The sequence below is a fragment of the Pseudopodoces humilis genome, chromosome 5 (genome assembly GCF_049639895.1).
Source record: "Pseudopodoces humilis isolate 2021_Gansu_Grassland_sample_001 chromosome 5, ASM4963989v1, whole genome shotgun sequence".
Classification (NCBI taxonomy): domain Eukaryota; kingdom Metazoa; phylum Chordata; class Aves; order Passeriformes; family Paridae; genus Pseudopodoces; species Pseudopodoces humilis.
In genome coordinates, this window is record NC_142204.1 from 2730133 (window position 1) to 2745081 (window position 14949).

The 14949-nt window shown below is 43.2% G+C and overlaps 1 protein-coding gene across 2 annotated transcripts in view; it reads left to right on the plus strand.

Annotated features, from left to right (window-relative positions):
- The first annotated feature begins 303 nt into the window (after positions 1-303).
- The window catches only part of PTPRO (protein tyrosine phosphatase receptor type O), a 143937-nt gene continuing 129291 nt past the window's right edge, over positions 304-14949 (plus strand). For both annotated transcript variants that reach the window (XM_005526958.3, XM_088055290.1), the window contains exon 1: positions 304-513. In XM_005526958.3, the coding sequence (XP_005527015.2) occupies positions 304-513 (210 nt within the window). The remainder of the gene's footprint in view (positions 514-14949) is intronic.

Consider the following 14949-nt stretch of genomic DNA (forward strand, 5'->3'; position numbering starts at 1 on the left):
CGCTGAGCGTACAGAGGGGCCGGGGGCAGGGCGGCTCCCATCTCCCGGCTCCCGGCTCCCACCTCCCACCTCCAGCCCTCGCTTTCCGCCGGGGGCCGCCCCCAGGAGCCGGCGCTGCCGGAGCCGGCGAGCGGCGCGATCGCCCAAACTCCTGGGAGGGGAGACACCACCCGCCGCCGCCTCCTCTTCCTTCTCCACCTCCTCCTCCTCCTCCCCTCCCCGCCGCAAACCCCAAATAAAAGGGGCGGGGGGCGGCAGGATGCGCCGCTCGGAGGGGAGGTCGGCGCCGCCGCCGGCCGCCTGATGCCGCCGCAATTCGCCATTGCCGGGCACGGCTCGGAGCCGAGCGGAGGGAGGCGGGGGGCAGAGCCGGGGGTCCCGGGGGCAGAGGAGCAGCGGCCCCCCCTGCCCGGCCGCCCCCGCAGGCCGCCGTCCTCCCCGATGCCCGCCCGCCGCCGGCGGGGGGCCCCGGGGGCCCGCTCCTGTCTGCTCTGGCTCTTTGTGTTGCTGAAGGTAAGTGCCGGGGAACGGGAGGGCTGCGGGCCCCCCCCCGAGCGTCCTCCGCGCCGCCTTTGTGTGCCCGCCCGGCGGGCCCAGCCCCGCCGCCGCCGGCCCCGCTTTGTGCTGAGGGGAGCGGCCCCGTCCGGGGCGGGCCGCGCTCGCTGCGCCTCGCACATCGGCCCGAAAGTGGCGGCGCCCCCCGGGAGCGCTGCCCCCCGCCCTCTGCCCCCGCTGTGAGGGGCGGCGGGGCCGGCGCAGGGGCGAGGAGCGCCTTGGGGAGCGCTGCGCTGTCCTTCAGCACCGCCGCCTTCGCGCTCCTCGCACCTTCACCCCTGCCAGCGGCCGCCGGGGAAGATGCCTCTAACAAAGGGACTGGATCGTGTTGGGTTTTCCGTGGCACAGATGAACAGTTCTTTCCTGGTCGGCGCCGTGCTGTGTTCCAACCTCAGCCTGTCTTCTCGGCAGATTGATTTTTTCAAAGTTCTGCCTCGTACCGCAAGCTTGGTTTCACATGACATTTTTTTATTTTTTTTTTTTTATTATTATCTCTACACTTCAGCTCATTTAATGGTTTCTTAAGTGAATTTAATATGCTTCGTGTAACTTCTAAAAGAAAATGTATGTACTGCCCAGGTGAATACAGCTGGCTGCAAATGTCATTGTCCTAAAGAACAGAGCTCAGCACTACTAAAAACTTTGTTGTATATTTGTCAGTCACTCTTAAGCAGAGCTCTACAGCTAAGGACCTGACCTTTCAGAGCCATATAAATGTAAATGTTCTATGGAAATCATCAGGACTCCCTGTGTGAATAAGAGTTTGCAGGATCATGTCCTAGAACAGCAGTGGTGTCGCTTCTAAAATTGACATTGCATTGACAGAACTATTTAAAGGGAAGCTTTCACAGCATCTGTTCACATGTAGTAGTCAACTGTCAGCTGCCTCATTTTCATAACTGCTGAAACATACATTTATGCAAGATAAAATGTTAATATACAGACAAATTTGTTTTCTGTAGAATGTGGTAGTTAAAAAAAAAAAAAATTAAGACAGTAAGTCTGTGGATTACTGATTATGGCCCAGTAGAAAGATGTAGTTTCTATTTTTTTCACAAACATAGAAGTGCACACAGTTTTAAGTGGCTGTTTTATCCCACAACCAGAGAATGTGCTGGCTCTGTGTCCTGGCTTAAAAAAAAAAAAAAAAAAAAAAAGTGTTTATGTGCTGTATTTTGTTTTTTTACTAGCATTGCACTGGTAAAGCAAGACAGAAGAGAGGTAGTTTAAATCTGTATTAAATGAAAAATAAATCTCAAGTAATCGGGTGAGTTTGAAGGTAGGCAAGGGCCCAGGTTTTCACTCTGTTGGAAAATAATCATCACTTCTCAGCTGAATAAACCCGGGACTGGGAAGACAAAGAAAGCTGATGAGCATTAGCAGAATTTTGTCGTGTAAGAGAAGGTAAAGCTGCAGCTTCAGATGGAGGTGCATCAGTATCTCCCTGTGTGACTGGATTATGACTTTGGTTGGATAGCAAACCCACTGTAATTAATTATCTCTTCATTGTTATTGGATACTACAATAAAAGAAATGAGACTTCAGGAGACAGTCAAAGTAAGTCTGCTTACAGGAGAGAAGTTGGGGAAGCAAGAACAATGCTTGTTTCACATCATTGCTATAGGACCATTTTCCTGAGCCTGAAATTCACTGAATATTCTCCCAGATCTGTGCAATTTTTTTCCAGTGACAAATCACTGTGAAGAACTCATTTCAAAACAAGGCATTTCCCCAGTTTAGCCCCGTTGAGTTCTACCAACTTGTTGCAGCAATACTAAGATTAACCAGACTCGATTTATTAAATTGGTGCTTCACCTGCAAGTTAATCTCGTTGAGAAAGCAGTGGCATTGAACTGATGAATCTGAAGACAGGCAAAACTGATGTCTGTGTGCTTTCTGTTTCAGTGTTAGCAGCCCAAATGTCACTTTGCTAAGCTGAATCTGTTTGATGTGGCCTCGATGCCCATCTGGCAATTTGTAAAATCATCAGCAGACTTTGCAAAGTGATGAAGCTGCTCAAAGCACATTTTCTCTTCTCTTGTCTTCCAATTGTCATTATTTCATGGTGCCAAGTCATAGTGCCAACTTATTCCAAGTCCTGGCGCTCTCTGAGGCTGCTGGAAGGGTCAGTGACAAGAGGACATCAAGCAGGGGTATTGCCCACTGCATCTCATGCCTGACACGGTTGCCCATGGGCTAGTAAGGTTTAGTTCCTTCTTTCGCAGGGTGATGTGAATGCTTTCTGTGCTCCAGGGTAGGAGCATAGTATTGCTTTTGGAAATCCAGCAATGTGATCTTGAATCTTTACCATTCTCCTTCTTCAGCAGGTTTTTAGTTTGGTTTTTTTTTAATGTGATGGCTAATTTAGAAATTAGCAGAAGTGAGGCATTGTGTGCAAGCTCAGACCCCAGGTGGATTCACAGTACTTGTGAGAGGAGGAGGGCCGTGTGTTTTCCTTCAGAGAAGACTCCAACCATGCTGCTGTAGGAATCTCTTTAAATATTGCCATTTTGCAGTGGGTCTGCATTCTCTGTTAGGTTGTTTCAGTCAGAAACAGGCTGGAAGGCAGAGTCTTCACAGCACCTTGCTCTCTAATCATCTCATTTTGGCGTGGCAAAGGCAGAGCTGAGCACAGCCCAAAGGAAAAGCTGTACTTCAGCTAAATAAATAGGAATGAAAAGTAGACACATTCCCTCATTCCTGTGACTGATGTTATGTTTCCCATCTTTTCTCACTGCAAGCCAGCAACCTTCCCTTAGTCATGACTCCCCTGAGCTTTGGCCAGCTGAAATTCTGCTCTGGATGATGTCCCTGATGTGTCAGATGTCCCATGCTGTTGGTAGCTTGCACCTGGGAGGTTTAAGCCTGCTTTGTTTTTTTGTTTCTGGGGAAGAAGGTAAAGCTTAATTAGAAGACAAAAGCATCTTGAACAAGACAAACCTCATGCTGGGACGTTGTTTGCAGTCTGTTACACCTCTAAAATGGTCTGAGCAAGGCTCTCAGTAGGAAAATAATGAGAAAACTGGTTGTCACAGTGCTTCCATGTCTGGGCTAAATAGAAGCGATGACACTCTTCTGGAAAAATTTCTATGAGTAAAATAATGCATCTCTTATTTCCAGGTCATTGTTAATCAGAATTATATATGCTCTTCATTTAAATCAGCTGCACCTTCTTACTTTCCCTTAGCAAGGACAACTTTTTTGTGCCTAGCAGGGTATAATCTTGTCCAATACCACATCAGTTTTTATAGTTTGGCATCATAGTGAAGTCTCAATTCAGGTTTACATGGACCAAGACATTCAAAGAGACTGAGGTTCTGTAAGACTTTACTCAACCTTACCCAACAAAAGAAATGTTTCTACTGGTGTAATTTTCAAGAATATCTACGTCTTCAGTTAATAATCTGAAACAAAAGCCTTACCATTAGGGCACTGCCTTTTTCTGTGGGAAAAACCTTTTTGAGAGAGAGGCTGATTTCACAGCTGAGAGCCCCAGTGTGTCACTGCTGTTTCCTCCTGCTGGGAAAAGCAATGAATGCAAAATTTGAATTTTGTTGTGGAGTCCTTTTGGCATCTCTTCTCTCTCTAAGAGATGGTGGCTGAAGCTCTTATTGAGACAAGTTTTATTTTCTTTCCTCATGGTCATGTTCTGTTAGTGTCAAAATAAAGAAAGACCCAAACCTACCTTGCCAGCTCGTTTTTGTGTGCAAAACAAATGTCAGGGTTCCTCATGATGGGACAGGCCCAGAGGTAAAAGTATTTTCTTCCTACCACTGCTCTGGGACTGTCCAGCCTGTGTGGGAGAGAAAAGCATCCTCCAAGGAAAAGCAAAGACTTTTCTTTTTAAAAAACCTAATTAAAAATAGTCATCCTTGGCTCAAAACTTCCACAAGTCATGCTCTCTCGCTCTCATTTCTTCATTTTCACGGCTAATATCTAGTTCAGGGTGATCCTGGAGGGCAAAGCCAAAGAAGAGGACGCTCGTGCCAAGTCATGTTTACGGAACTGCAGTAGGCACTTGCAAACCCCTCTCTGCCAGTGAAATAAGAGTCTCCCATTACCCTTTGGCAGATTACCTTGTGATGAAATGACAGTGGACCATTGAGAAAAGATCTTTCATGCCTGCAGGAGTTACAAGCCCCAGACTCAAATTGTGCAGGGTCAGTAAGGCAATTTCTAGGTGGTATCACCTTGGGCAGAGGCTGCACTCAGGGGTGATCCCTCATCCAGGCTGAGATGGGCTGTGCTGAGTACTCTTACCTGGGGTGATCCCCTGGCAATTCATTACAGGGCTCTTGGGCAGGGCTGGCTGAACTCGAGAATCCCTCTAATCTCTGCATTTCTGCTGTCACCACACAGAGCAATCCAGGCAGATCATGAAATGACCTTACAGAGCTTCAGAATGAATGCCAAACCGAACAGAGTCTTGTGTAAATCCTTCTTGAGACTTATTTTACCAGACAGTCTCAGCTCCGGGGAAGGGAGCTTTTTTTTGCTTAGGCATATGAGTCAAGACAATAAATGTCAAAAAATAAACCTTTGAAGACAGGTCTATTTGCTGAAGAACTTAAAAGACTCATAGCTAACTTTGATTCTAAGTGTTCTTTAAAGTTATTAGCCTTTTTCATTGGAGAAGTATGCATTGTCATCCTGAGCACTCATCTTCTACTAAATTAGTGATTCCATGTTTGTTACTTGGAGTTTTAAAGATTCTGTTCTTGAGACAAAACTGAATTGGTTGCAATGTGAAGAAAAAAAAGAAAACTTTGATAAATATTAAGAATATTCTGAAATTAAAATCTTTACACAGACTTGAGTACCTACAAGTGCACTAATAAAAATTAAGAGACTGGTTTATTAAATGTTTGCCACATGAAAGTTGTAACTTTTTTTTTCTTTCTTATTAAATTTCTATTGATGTCGAGTTGAGAAGGGGAAAATCTTTGAGACAAATGTGGCAACATATGCTAGCTGCCACATATGGAGTATAACAGATGAATAGAGAATGGGAAATACTCGAAACAGAAAGGTTACCTTGCTTTTCATAGCGCTCTGCAATCTCAAATGAATGGCAGCCAGTGAAGGGAGCAGCTCCTAAGGAAGGAGTTTGCCATCTTTACAGCCAGCCAAACGTGATGCATTCCATTTCTGGAACCCCCTCGTTGTTCTTGTGCTGGGAATTTATGGTGGCTGCTGGAGGGAGTTCCAGAAATAAAATGATATGCATCGGATCTGGCTTGCCATAAAGATAGCACATTGTATCAGGGCTGTGCTGGAATGAGCGTGGCAAGCTCTGCAGTTTCCCTTCTTGTTGAATGCAGGTATTTCAAAGTAAAGAAATGCTTTACAGTAAGTGTGAGTGATGAGAAATTTGATGACACAGCTGACAGTAACAGGGAAGAGAGCTGAAATTTTAAGTGTGTTGGTCTTGAGGTGGTAGCAGTGGAGATGAGAAGAGAGTAAGTGGGATATTTGAACAGAAAACATAATATTGGGGATGGCAAAATGTGAGCATGGTATTTAAGCACAAGCTCTGAGCACACTCAGAGGAGCTGAATGGAGATAACTGAAGTAAACAACTCTGAGCTATTATTCAATGTCAGCCCAGAGATTTAACATGAGGTAGCTGTTTGGTAGATAAGAACCTCTTGGGGGATAAAAATCCTAAATTCCTTTCTAAGTTCTCTGTAAAAACAGATGAGGTTGCCTGTCAGTCTACACAGTTGTGATTTGGAAATTATTTGGCCTCAGCACTTTGCTCGGTTGTTGAGACAAGGCCCTTCTTGTCTTGTCAGAAGGGTTTGAACAGCTGCAGCTCCTTTGTGTGCCACAAACCTGCAGGTTAGTTGTGTTGATTTCCAGCTATATCACATGAAAGCCAAGTCTTTGGGGTAAGAGAGGGTAGGTCCCAGTCAGTAATTTGTCAATCTGATCAGCAACTCCTTCAAGTTTAAGGGCTTTCAATAATTTCCTTGTCACATCCCCTAGAATCAGCCATGGAGGGGCTGTTGTTCAGTGCTGAGAGAAGCCCCCAGAGCAGGCAGAAAGTCCCAATTGTCTCGTTCCCTTTGTGTAATTTGCTTTATTTGTCTTTTATCTGCACCACAGCTATTCTGGATCATTTCCTATTTGTTCATATGTAAGTCATTTGATCATGGGAAATCTTCACTCCTCACTGATCTATTAAATGAGAAGGAATGGTTTCATTCCACTTACAAACAGCAAAGAAATGTTAAATTTGAGCAAGGGAAACAAAGCACTGGAAAAACCCACACACACTCAAACCCCCAACATCTATTAAATGTGGTGAAGAACAGTAGAGAGAATTGGGGGGGGGGGAAACTAAACACATGGAAAGAATGCTAATTAGTGTTTTCCTAAAGTACTCCAAGGCAGATTTAAGGAAAAAAATGAACATTTTCCAAGAGCAATGGAATGAATTTATTTATTATTTGCTTAGCACTGCTGTGCTTAGCTTTGTTCTGTATGCAAAATACCTGCAGACTCTGCCTGCAGTCTGGAAGATAGACACATCAAAATAAAGATGCTCTAGATAACTTAGAAATTATTATCGTATATGCCAGTTGCTGGTATTCTCCAAGGGCTGGTATACCTCCCAAAGAGAAGTCACAATTGTTTCCCCCAGGAGCTGAGCAGAGGGGTTTTTGTTGTTATTGTTGTTTGTTACTTTTTTGATTTTTTTAAATTTGGTATTGATTTCTACAGGATGTTGTTCTTCAGAGCTTCTGGACTTTTACATCAGTTTAAAACATCAAAAATAATTAATAATCAATGTAACTTTAATCCCTTCAAAGAGAGCCCGTTGACCTACAGAAAGTGCTCCAGCTAACAATAGTTTCATGGAAGTGACTGTAAACAGGGAAAGAGATGAAAGAGAGAAACATCACTCAGATAGTTTCCTTTGTCAAAGAGAAGTTGTATTTGAAACAGAGAACATAGCTAATATTTTATTGTAGTCAACTTACTGTAAATTAGGTGTTTTGGGGTTTTATTTAATAATTTTCTTTCTCTAACTTACCTGCCTAATCTTGTACTGGTATTTTCTTGAGTCATCAGTGTCTGCTTCTGGGGAAAAGATGATGATGTCACAAAATCAATATCAGAGGATCCTATACTGTAATCCCTTTTCAGGGAAGTCCATTAAATCAATGCCTCTCCTTCTGTGAGTAATGACTGTAGAATGAAGCCCTCTAATATCACTGTGGGAAGGAATAAGCAGATGGGATGGGATTTTACATAATTAACTAGCAGTTATTAAATACAAGAAAAATTACAATGTTTGCTGAAAGAGAAATGAATACATCATGAATATCTAAGTGTATTTCAAAATGATGTCTGGTATAAAATTACTTCTCAGATGCATTGCAAAATATTAAAGTGTTAAACCAAAAAGGCTTTTTTATTTTCAAACCTTTTGGAAACTTACTCAGGACTGCATGGGCTTTGAAGCCCCATCAGGTTTCCTTTAGCAGCATTAGGGGAAATTGTGAAAGCCACAGAATGGCAGCACCATATGATGTCACCAGCATTTCTGGGACTCTGGGAATAGGGGACAGTAACTTTGCTGTCTCACCTGTTGTTTATGTGCAGCATCAATGTCTGTTAGCTGGAACCAGAACTGACGGGTTTCCTCTAATTCTTGGGAGCTATCAGAGAGTCTTCTGTGCTTCTGGGAACGGCTCCAAAGTCCAAGTGAAGTCAAAGGATGTTTTTATGTTGCTTTAAATGGGCTTTGGAGCAAGCTGCAGCGGGCAGAGCTGCAGCCTCAGCCGGGGGATGCTGTGGGGTCTGACATGCAGCCAGCTGTGACGGGGTGGTGGCCTTGGGCTTGCTGCAGTGCCAGCAGCACAAGCTGGAGGCCACGGGGTTGAATCGTTAAAAACCAATATGATCACGGACAAAAACCCTCTAATTAATTAAAGTTGATGTTTATTCACTGGTGGGCAGCACCGAAGTTGGCTCCAAAAGGTGTGACTGCCTTGAACAACGTTCTCTTCCCAAAATCTCACATACAATACATATGCATAACCCCAGCCCCTCCCATCCTCATTTAGTATTAAAATGAAGCCTCATTAGTCCTTCATGTGCATGCAATCCTCTGGATTCGAGTCAGTGGTCTCAAAGGATGAAGTCAGGGAAGTCTTCATCAGGTCTCTGTGGCCCTCTGGCACGATCCCCTGCTTGGTGATGGATTGGTGCAGAGCCCAGGTGCTGGCCATTGTTCTCACTGGTTTAAATCTGCTCTTAAAATGGTTCACTCCACTTTTCTTTATAAACAAGCTCATAATAGCAAACAATATAACAATTAGCTCTGGCTGAAGCATCTAATAATCATTAACCTACTATTTGCTTATCTGATTTATATCTTGATCATTATAAATTGCCTCTAGCTCTTAGCTAAAATCTTTACTCTTCAAGAATCATGATTCAGGATGGGTTTGATTTTGAGAATCTGAGGGCCTAATAGTTTAAAGAAGCTCCCCATCAGATAAATCTGGAGCAGCCTTCTTGTTTAGGGGGTAGCTGTATTGGCAAGAGTTGGGGTGCTGTAATCCACACCTGAGGCCAGTGTAGGAACTCACTGGACTGCTTCTGCTCTGGAGGCTTTTCTCCAGACTGAGCCATCAATCTCTTCTTTCTCTTCCTCTGTTTGTTTCGGAGCCACTCAAGGAAGAGTTCAGATTTAAGCACATTTCAGCCTACAGCCCCTGTTGCTGGCATTGCAGCATTAACACAGATACATGGATAGATGGAAAACAAATTCTGCATCAGCATCAGTATCAGAGACTTGTATCTGGATCTGAAAAATCTGGCTGGTCCCTGCTTCTTTAATCATGATACCAAAACCCAGTGACCATCTGAGGCCTTTGAACTTCAGAACATAAACTCTCATCCTGCTCAGCTCAGGTGCAATGGGAGCACAGCTATTATTTCCTAGACCCTTCCACTTACACCTTTGCAGCTAACTAGATACCAGCAGACTGCCATAGGTGTGATAATACAGATGGAAATAACAGTTCAAAATACACTTATTTGAAATGCAGAAATTAATCAGAATTTGAGAGTTGATTTAAGATGAGTATCTGGAATAATTCTTCTCTAATAGACAAATGCACAGCCAGTGATTCCAAGTTATATATTCAGTGGGAGAGCTGCTCCTGCTTGGAGGAACTCATGGTGAAGTCAAACCCTTTGAATGCTTTCCATGAAGAAAAGTGGATGTGTTCTTAGATGTATGTGCAGAGTAATTGTAGAGATAACTAAGCACTGTCTGTTTCTGCATGGACATATTTCTGTTTAAAACTTAGGGATTAGAGGGCTGCATTGTCAAAAGGAATTGACAATAGCAGTAAATAAAGAGTTTTAACTGTAGTACTTCACAACAGCTTCAGTTGGGATCTGTACCATTATTTACTCCGTATTGTAAATATTCTTTAAAAATAATATTTAGGTTTTGGTGGTTTTTTAAAAAATATAATGAACTGAACTTTGCAGGATCGTTTTTGCAAAGTGTTGTGGCAACCAAATTCTGTGCAGCCACTGCCACCCTGATGGTGGGGTGGGGAGGAGAATCAGAAAAAAGAAATAGGGGTTGGGATGAGAAAAGTTGATGCGTGAGCACCAAACTCTGTGCATTGAGTCACAGCCAAACTATCAGACAACAGCTTTTCCTGGTAGGCATTTCTGCACAGGGTGATGCACAGCCCATGTCAGGAGAACAGAGTGTGTCCAGGTGGAGGAAACAAATTCTGGAATGTCTGTTGTAGGTGTGTTCAGCTTGGAGCAGAGCCACAATGCCTTCCCCTGGACCGCTGTGATCAGAATGGTTGCAGGTGACATTATTTCAAGCACGAATAAAACAGGTTTGTGGACATTATGAGGCTAGGAGATAAAATGGAAAAGAGACAGAAGCATTTTGGATTGTGCCAGAGTGTATCTAGCCAGCTTTGTCTGTTCCAGTTATGTACAAAGTTATTTTTGCATCCCTTCTGCATTTGGTAGCTAATCTTTATTAAAGACGTGACCTGTTTGGAGATTGGCTTTTAGTAATGATATCTTGTAATGATTGTATGGGATCAGCTGCTTGTTGTCAATATATATTGTGAGTAAAAATCATCTACTGATCAGAACTTTTCCATTTTTATCTGAAACGTTTTTCTTCCTTTCTCCCCTCCCTGGAGGGAGGGATTTATTTCCATTATGAGTGCTGGTTATGTGATTAAAGCATATGAGAGCTACTGGACTATCCCAGGTATCTAGTTGTTTATCCTTCCAGCTGGCTTTAAGCTGACAGCAAGGCTGGTATTTCTCACCCCATTGCACAGCTGGAGGGGTGCAGAGGGCAGCTGCAGCACCAGGGGAGAGGGGGAGGGTGTTGAAGGAGCAGGGGCTTCAGGATTGTCATCAGAAGGGTAAAGAATGTGGCGTGGAGGAGAGGCTGTGTGCATCTCACAGGGTCAGGGACACGTGGAACCCTTCAGGGCTGCAGAGGAATTCAGGATGGAGGGGAAGTCTGGAGAGCATCTGGTCTGAGCCTCTGCTCAGAGGGAGGCCAAGTAGGTCAGGGGCTCAGGGCTGTGTCCAGATGAGTTCTGAGCATTTGTGAGGATGGAGATTCCACAACTTCATAGGAGCCTGCAGGAGAGGAATGACAGCCAATTAAGTCCTTTTAAAGATCACGAATTGGGACACAAAAAACTATGAAATTTTTATGAACCTGACTGTTCTGTTGTTTTGCAAATTCATTTTAAAATAATTTGGGCTATCTTTCTTTGCAGAGTTTCAAACTCTGGGTTCAGCTTTATGCTGAACTCTGCTTGTTTTCTTGCATTTATCAGTGCCTCGAAGCCTGAGCTTTAAATATTATATCAAGGATAAAATTCTTAGAGCTGCCAGTGTTAGCATGTACCTTAATTATCACTTAAGCTTTCTGCAGAGTCAGGCAGGTATCTGCCATCCCTGCACATTCACTTCTCAGATTCAGAATTCTCAAGGAGGTTTTTTATTTCTTTTTTTCCCTTTTTTCGCTCTCTTCTTTTTAATTTTTTCCCCCCCTTTCTATTTTTCCCCTCCTCTTCTGAGTTACACTTCTGGGAGGAGAACTATGACTTCATGTATTTTACAAGCTTAGGTCTTAGGCATGCAGGAAACCATTAAAACCTCACCAAGGGGATACTTGGGAGCAAGATGAATTAAATTGGGTAGGACTGGCCTCTGTCCTGGCAGGCTTAGTGCTGGTGCAGAGGAATCTGTCATCACTGCACCCAGCTACCAAAATTTGTATAAATCAAGGTGGTGAAATACATGCCTCAAGGGAATATGTGGAATCTTTTCTGAAAATTTCTCTCTTACTTTTTGTATTGATAACTGAAGCACTGCTCCTAAAATCAATAGAGGATTACAGGGACTCAATACACTTAATGAGCTCCAAAGGAACACTTTGGGCTGTGATTACAGCTTCTGTTGCCTCACTCTACATTGCATACCAGGATTTTATTCCTAATGATTTATAATGTTGGAGGGGAGGATGAGTTCAGGAATTTTTATTTTTTTTTCCACACAGATTTTTGCCTTGAAGTTATGTTAGCTCATATTTTTAAATGTTTACTTGCCCATGCTAGAATACAGATTTCTAGTTTTTAACTACAAGATACAGATAAAAAAAACAAATTTCCCTCTTCTCCCTTTCCCACCCCAAAAAAACCTGAATAAAAACTCCCTAAATCCCAAAAAAAAACTGAACAAAAAACCTCCCCAAGTTTAAAAAGTCCCTAAGATGGTGGTTGTCCTATGGCCCTTTTATCTTCCAATTGTCTTCCCTGAATCCTGATTTGGAAGCAATATCCAAAAAAATCTAAAAAATACTTATTCTTGTATTTTATAAAGTCAGATCTTCCAGTGAAAAACACAAAAGCCTATCTTACAGTTCAAAAAAACTATTAAAAAAAAAATCTCATAATTTCATCTGTTAGAGCAACAAAGTGATGCTTTACCCCTGGAGACCCTACAAGGCCGATTTTAATTTATTTTGGAAAGAGTATTCTGCAGAATGTGTTTACCATTTGTGAACTAAAAGGTGTCAGCAGAGAGTGTGAGGATATCTTGGGGAGCAGAGTTTACACAAAAGCAGGTGAGTTTACAGAGAAAAAGGAAAAAAACCTCTGGACTACTTTATATTTAACAGGGAAGAAATGGATAGATGGGATTTTGGGATGTCATGCAAGGCCTAGGGCACATCAGTTGTGCACAGACCGTGGTTTCAAAAAGTTTGGTCCTCTAATCACAGCTCTTTTTTCAAGCCAGGCTTAGCTATGCTGAGCCTCCCCTGCACAGGGAGGGTGTGAAGGAGGAGACTGTGCCCAGCAGAGCTCAGGGCACCTGGGAAAGGGCTCCAGGCTGGAAAAGCTCTGCTGCAGCACCATTGAAATGCATGATTTTAGTTGGTATAAATAATTTGGAAGGCTTATAGATTATCAACACAGGAATTTCCTGACAGTTGTGTGTCATGGGGATACTGGAGCTTCATGCACACTTCTGCTTTTCCACAGCATGCTGGGCTTTTTTTCCTGGTCTTTTGCAAGTTTAAAGAACAAAATTTAGAGGTGCCAGAGGATACCTGGGGTTGATCCTTTCTGGTTTTGGCCAGAACACTACACCCTTGAGTACTGTGGGAGGGATGGCTGGGAATTGCTGGGTGCCCAGTGTGATTTTTTTGCAATGATGATGGAATGTGTTTTTGCACGAGGAGATGAGCCCCAGCCCATGTGGGGAGAGGAGGCAGATGGACCGCAGAGATGTGCCTGCATCCTGCACCCAGGGCTGCACGTGCTGTGTTAAGAAGGCTAATAGAGGGGAAGAGGAGTGTCCCCTCTTGCCCCCTGATAAATCCATCTCTGTGCTGTCAGAAGTGGCTGTGAAATGGGATTTTTTTTCAGTGTGGCTGTGATTTTTCCCTGCAGAAATGGTCTAGTCACGTTTGTCTCTGTTCCTCTCTGCACATTGGCGTATTCTTTCCGTGTGTGTGTTTATCCAAAGCCTTTACTTGGAGTGTTGGACTAAAGGTCATAGCGTTTTTTTTCTCTCTTTCTCTCCTTTATTTTTTTTTTCTCCCTTGTCCCTCTGTTTCTAAAGATGTCAAGCTAAATAACTGATGATTTCTTCTGATGCCAGAAGGCCTTCATAATATGCATATTAGGTTTTAGTGTATTTTTCTGTTTCTGCATCTCAGTGCTCTCAATTTGTATGCAGAGCCATCCTCTTACCATGAGCTCCCATGCCCAGAGCTGAGGATTATGTTCTTATCCAACATATGTACACAGCCTGAAATGCTAAATCTCAGCTACTAGAGGAACAGAAAGATGTTATGGTTAAAGCAACTGTGTCAAAGCAACCAGTCAGATCAATCTATAAATCATTTTCTTTGAGAGGCAAGATAAAGACACACTTTGAATGTCTGTGTCCCCTGACCAGTATTAATTCATAAATTTAAATGTTGCTACTCTGACTGTGAGGGATTAAGCAAATATGGGTTTTTATTTAAAATAATAAAACCCAGTTTTGTGACAGTAGTGGAGGAGTCTCTGTGAATGCTGTTTTATTCAGAAAGGGCCAGATTTTGGTAACCTATGGCATGGGGACTATGGAAACAGCAAGGCACTGGCATAGGGGGTTGTTTGTTCCTTTGCCCCTTCAGCCAGCCTTGCTGAGAGACCAGAAGCAGTTTCTGCAGGACTTGACTTGCTGATTTCCCTGTTCCATCCCGTCCCTGCTGCAGCAGCTCTTGGAGGGGGAAAGGAGAGGGTGGAGTAACTCACTTGGCTTTGTAGCTGCACCCATTTGTACATCCATGGATAAACTGTAGGCTAATCTGGTGTCCAGTTTGTGAAACTGCACTTGAGGGAGAGAGGAGGAACACCTCTGAGGCAGCATCTTGTTGGGGGGTTAAAAGAAATTTCTAGGAAAGTAGAAACATTAATCTCTTCCCTCAGGACTTAAATACTAGATGATTTTTTTAATGGGAAGCATGTGGATGTTTTATTTATTAATCCTGCTCAAAAACTACTGTAGAGGTTGGGTATTCAGAAGATTTTAAAAGCAAAATAATAATTTGCATTGGCTGACAAACATTATTCTTACGGTTTTTGTTGTGATAGAGAAGCCTAAGAAGCTTCCCAGCAAATACTTCTATTCTCCAGAAAGAGCACTTCAGTCCTAAGCTTTCCACCCTCTCTAAAGAAAGGAGAGAAAGGAAAGAAAAAAGAGGCAGGGGCAGTGAGTCAAGGAAAATTCAACAACCAACAACCATTTGAAATTACCAGCAAATAGTTGCAATTGTCTGAGATCTGTATTTTTCCAAGAATAAAATGCCATCCC